The 4401-nt window shown below is 44.0% G+C and overlaps 1 protein-coding gene across 1 annotated transcript; it reads right to left on the bottom strand.

Annotated features, from left to right (window-relative positions):
• Window positions 1-329: 329 nt before the first annotated feature.
• Window positions 330-4100, bottom strand: LOC140930949 (uncharacterized). The gene is made up of 2 exons (XM_073380667.1): window positions 3393-4100; window positions 330-1701 (listed from the first exon to the last, which is right to left on the bottom strand). Exons 1-2 carry the CDS (start codon window positions 4092-4094, stop codon window positions 1645-1647), a joined length of 759 nt encoding a protein of 252 aa, XP_073236768.1. The 5' UTR covers window positions 4095-4100; the 3' UTR covers window positions 330-1644.
• Window positions 4101-4401: the final 301 nt, after the last annotated feature.

Here is a 4401-nt window from a genome sequence, read left to right as displayed (position 1 = left end):
ACAGCCACACAGGTTATCCTACAGGGCCCAGTTGTTCGAAGGCCGGTTAGCGCTTAACCCGGGGTTAAATTTAACCCTGGTTTCTTTTCTTGTGTTCAAAAGCATTTTCTCGGATAATTTTCTCTCTTATTCTTAGAGCTTCCAATCATGAACTTGTGGACAAAAAGAATTAAAACTGAAATGCTTTTTAAGCTTTCAAATCTTAGTTCAAATCTCGCACTAACCCTGGGTAATCTTAACCCAGCTTTGAACAACTAGGCCCAGAAACACACACAAATAGACATTATGGAAATATCAAGGAGAGTAATGAAATCAGTTTTATTGGACCGTCAAACGTTTGGATTTTTTTTTACCCCGAGTGAAAAGCACAATAAACAGCGACACACAGAGACACTGCTTCTGCTCAGTGACCCTGGTTTCAATTCGCCACTTATAGAAACGAGAAGGCAACTGGCGCCAAAATGCGCCCCGCAATTGTTTCTGGGATTGTTGCGCCGGTCAGCTATTGGCCTTTTTTCCCTTTCCCTCGTAACCATCCCAGAAGTCTTTGCGAAAGTCAACTCGGCCCAGTTTCCTTCTGGTTTCTAAAAGTGGCGAATGGCTACATGTACGCATTTCATTTAACTACCCGGCTGTTTCAAATAAAAGCATAAAAACAGTCTTTAGGCAATGTGTCATGTGTATACAAAAGCTAAACCCAGGGCTTATGATCTCCAAATAAATGTTTGTGAATACATTTTATGTACAAGCTGTATAAACTTGCAAAAGGACGAAGTGATAAGATGAATAATACAATAAGCGAGAAATGGAAACGGGAGAAGACAGCTCTTCTCTCCCTTTGACATTGAGCGAAAGGACATGTTGTAACTCTAGAATCGAGAAAGTCTGGCAAAGAAAGTAGTCAAATAAATAGAAAGGAGAAAGACAGGAAATGTTTCAGGTGAATGATAGCAGATTAACTGTACAAAAATGAGCGAGTAGAACAGAAGTGTTCAGGTGACTTCTTGCTCAGAAGACGTAACGTACAGCTCCTTAAACAACCACGACGGTAACAGAACAAAAAAAAAGGACTCCTGTGTTTCAAACGTCCTTGCGATTACTCTAACTCGCCTCCCGAATTTTTCTCTACGCGAACTTTTCTGGACTCGAGTTCCAAAAGGATTGTATCCAAATTCGGAAAGCTAGAACAAAAATTGTCTCCTTGCGTTTATGTCCGTCATAAAATGTGTTGTTAGGAAGATTTACTTCGTTGTCGTGCAGTGAAGGCAAAGATACATACCAAGAAGGGGGATGCATATACAGAATTGTTTTGCTTATTAAACCTATTGCTTATTAACCGTTCTCGTTGCTGTCGCTGTCGTGTTTGCGTAAGCTCTTCAATAAAATTGGCCTCATTCTATGCTTTACTTGCGAAGTAACATGTTCTAAAGAGAACCAATTTCGTTAAGCAACGATAAAAACCGTATTGTACATTGTTCTCGTCAGCCAAAACAACGGCCAGTTTTACGTTCGTACTGTTCACGCTTTCACTGATCCGTTGGAGTTTTCTTTGCTGGCATTTTACTGTTCGTTCTAAGATACATGTTCCCGGAACAGCAGATAGTCGGTATTTCCCTCTGAAATATGACGATTGATGAACGACCGCTACCCATTTCTTGAAGTTTTCTCCAAGGAATTTGAACTTTTGTCCAGGTCGAAATACTGCAAAGAAAGGAAGAAAGAAGGAAAACAATGTAAGATGGAAAGATAAAACAATGTTAAGGTAGGGTGAAAGTTCTTATTTTACGTGGGTAACCCGTACAGTACACATTTGACTGACAAACCTGAGGCCGACGGAGTGCCCATTTTACCCCCGTCTCTCCATCAGTGTTTACGGGTTTTCAAAGCTACTTTTAGCCACTCGGCGAGGAAAGACGCCGAAACAACGATTTTGAGGTAACACCTGGGAAACCAACTCGGAACCGTCCTCACAGAAGGCCGCACAATAACCAACTTTGCTAACCGTTGCTTCAGGTATTCTCAGGGTTTTAGGTAGCATTTGGAAGTACCGGATGCAGTGGTTCAGCTGGCCGACGTGCGCCGTTCACGCCGCTGGGGCGAACGTTGAGTGCCTGAGGCACGAACTCCTAAGGGGGCATGCCCCCCCGGGAAATTTTTAAAATTGGACTCTCTAAAATGCAATTTCCTGCGTTCCCTGTACCGGAATTGGGTAACCGGGAAGGTCTTTTAAGGCGTTATAAAATGCTCCCAAAAAGATATACATGTGTATGATAGCAATTAACTCTTTTTCTCGATTGTATGCATTACATAACTAAGTGAGCAAAATAAGGTCAAGTCTTTCTTTGGTTAATAAATGGTAAAAACGATTTTCACGCTTGAAAAAATACTAATTATTTCGTGTGTGAACTACCGGACGTTCCATGTCAAACAACCGTTGCGTCCGGCGTCCGCTTTTCGGCCTGAAACGAAACCCCTGTATTCCCGGTGCTACGCTATTCCTTTTTGGAATGTCAACACAAAACAAATTTTGATGGGCAAGACAGTTTATTTATTGAGACTAAAACAGTCTATTTCTTCTACAACATGTTCTCTAGTTGTTCCGTTATCATACATTAATAGAGAGCTTTAGATTCTGAGACGAGGACGACTACGAGTACGAGATTTTCTCAATACTGAGTACTGCTTAAGCGTGAACCAGCGTCATTTTGGATGGGACAATGTGATAGCCGTCGTCATTCTACCACGAGTCATAGCGAGAATGTCGTAGCGGCGGGAACAAGTTATCAAATGTACGAAGTTTTATCATTTTCCTATCGGGAGAGGGCTAAACCTCCTTCAGGGGGAAAAAAAGTAAAATAAAGCTTTCCAAGGTGTCTTTTTTTGAGAACATGCGCAAAAACTTTAAGTTAAATTTCCTACTCGTACTCGTCCTCAAATCTAAAGCTCTCTATTTATATCCCTGGATCTGAGACTCGTCGCCGTCGCCAGAGTCGCGGTTGCTAAAGTTCCCTCATGACTAGAGAGCAACAAACATCAACCTAAGGTGCTCGTCTTAAGCCGGAGTATCGGGTTCTCAAGATGCGTACGAACCCTGTGTAACTAAAACCCCATTTACACGCGCTAAAAAATTCGGCACGGCACGCCAAATTTTTGGCACCGTGCTTACGATTTTAAGGCACGGCACTCCCAATTTTCGGCGTGTAAACGTATCGGTCCCAAATGTAATATGGCACCAGTGCTCAAAATTTTAAGGGATGCCGAGACTACCTCCCGCCACCTCCCGGAGGTAGTCTCGGCACGGGTAAACGAGGCATGGTGCCAAAAGTTTGGCGTGCAGTGCCGATTTTTTTCGCGCGTTAAAATGGGGTTTAAATGTATTTATTAGGGCATACCTGAGCACGGTCCTTAGTCCCCGCCTGACTGCCGTCTAAGGAGACCATGGAAAGAGGCGCTAAGTGTGTGGCTTTCATCATGTCCACGCGGGCCCCACTTAGTGCCATTTGATCCGTGAATGTCAAAAACCCAGGGTACGAAAGCGACAGTGAGTGCCCCTGATTTGGACCCGTGGTGGGTAACAACTTTGAGGCCTGCGCTTGTTGGGACCCTAGTTGTTGTTTGTCCAGGCCGAATGTGGCCTGGTTGGGCAAGCGGTGATGGTCCTCCTGTTGTTTTATAAGCTGTAGGAGGACGTGCTGTTGACTGGGCGTTTGCTGTGGCTGGGAAAATGCTACGCTTGTGGGTGACGGCTGGGGGAGGATTATTTTTTGCTGCTGAAAGCGTGGCTGTAATTGCGATTGCTGATGCTGTTGTTGTTGTTGTTGGGCGGGCTTCGAAGTGGCCAGCGCTGAGACCATAATCGGCTGTAATGTGGCGTTTACCTGTGTCGGCTTGAACTGCTTTTCCTGCTGAATCTGTTGAGGAGAGTTTGTCTTCGGCTGCTGCAGAATCAAGCCACCTACATTGAGAGATTGTTTCTGTAAAGTTGAGGATGGTGAAGACGAGGAAATGCCCGGTGCAGAGCCAAAGCTCGTCTCCGGGCGCTTGACTTGCGGCTCCTTCGTCTTGTTGTCCTTGGCTACTCCTCCATTTACCATTCTCTGTTCGCCTGATAAAAAAGTAATAAATAAAGGCGTTTGTTTTACTCTGAGTACCAGACGTTAATTTTGACGAGCGCAGCGGGACCGAAGCCACGAGCGGCGAAGATAAAACTCTTCGGCTTGACCTGAAACCGTTCAAGAAATATCTCTGGCAATCAGGGTACTGAGGTTTGTTACCATTACATTTATAATAAATATATATATATATTATTCCAATGATGAGAATCTCGCCGTTTGGTATTGACACAATAATTTTGTAATAGGACTTCGTTTCGCACACTGAACTCGGGGGTGATCAGGCTCG

This window comes from Porites lutea, chromosome 3, assembly GCF_958299795.1.
Source record: "Porites lutea chromosome 3, jaPorLute2.1, whole genome shotgun sequence".
NCBI classification, from domain to species: domain Eukaryota; kingdom Metazoa; phylum Cnidaria; class Anthozoa; order Scleractinia; family Poritidae; genus Porites; species Porites lutea.
The sequence above is the reverse complement of the archived record's forward strand: the minus strand, read 5'-3'. Positions and strand labels throughout refer to the sequence as shown.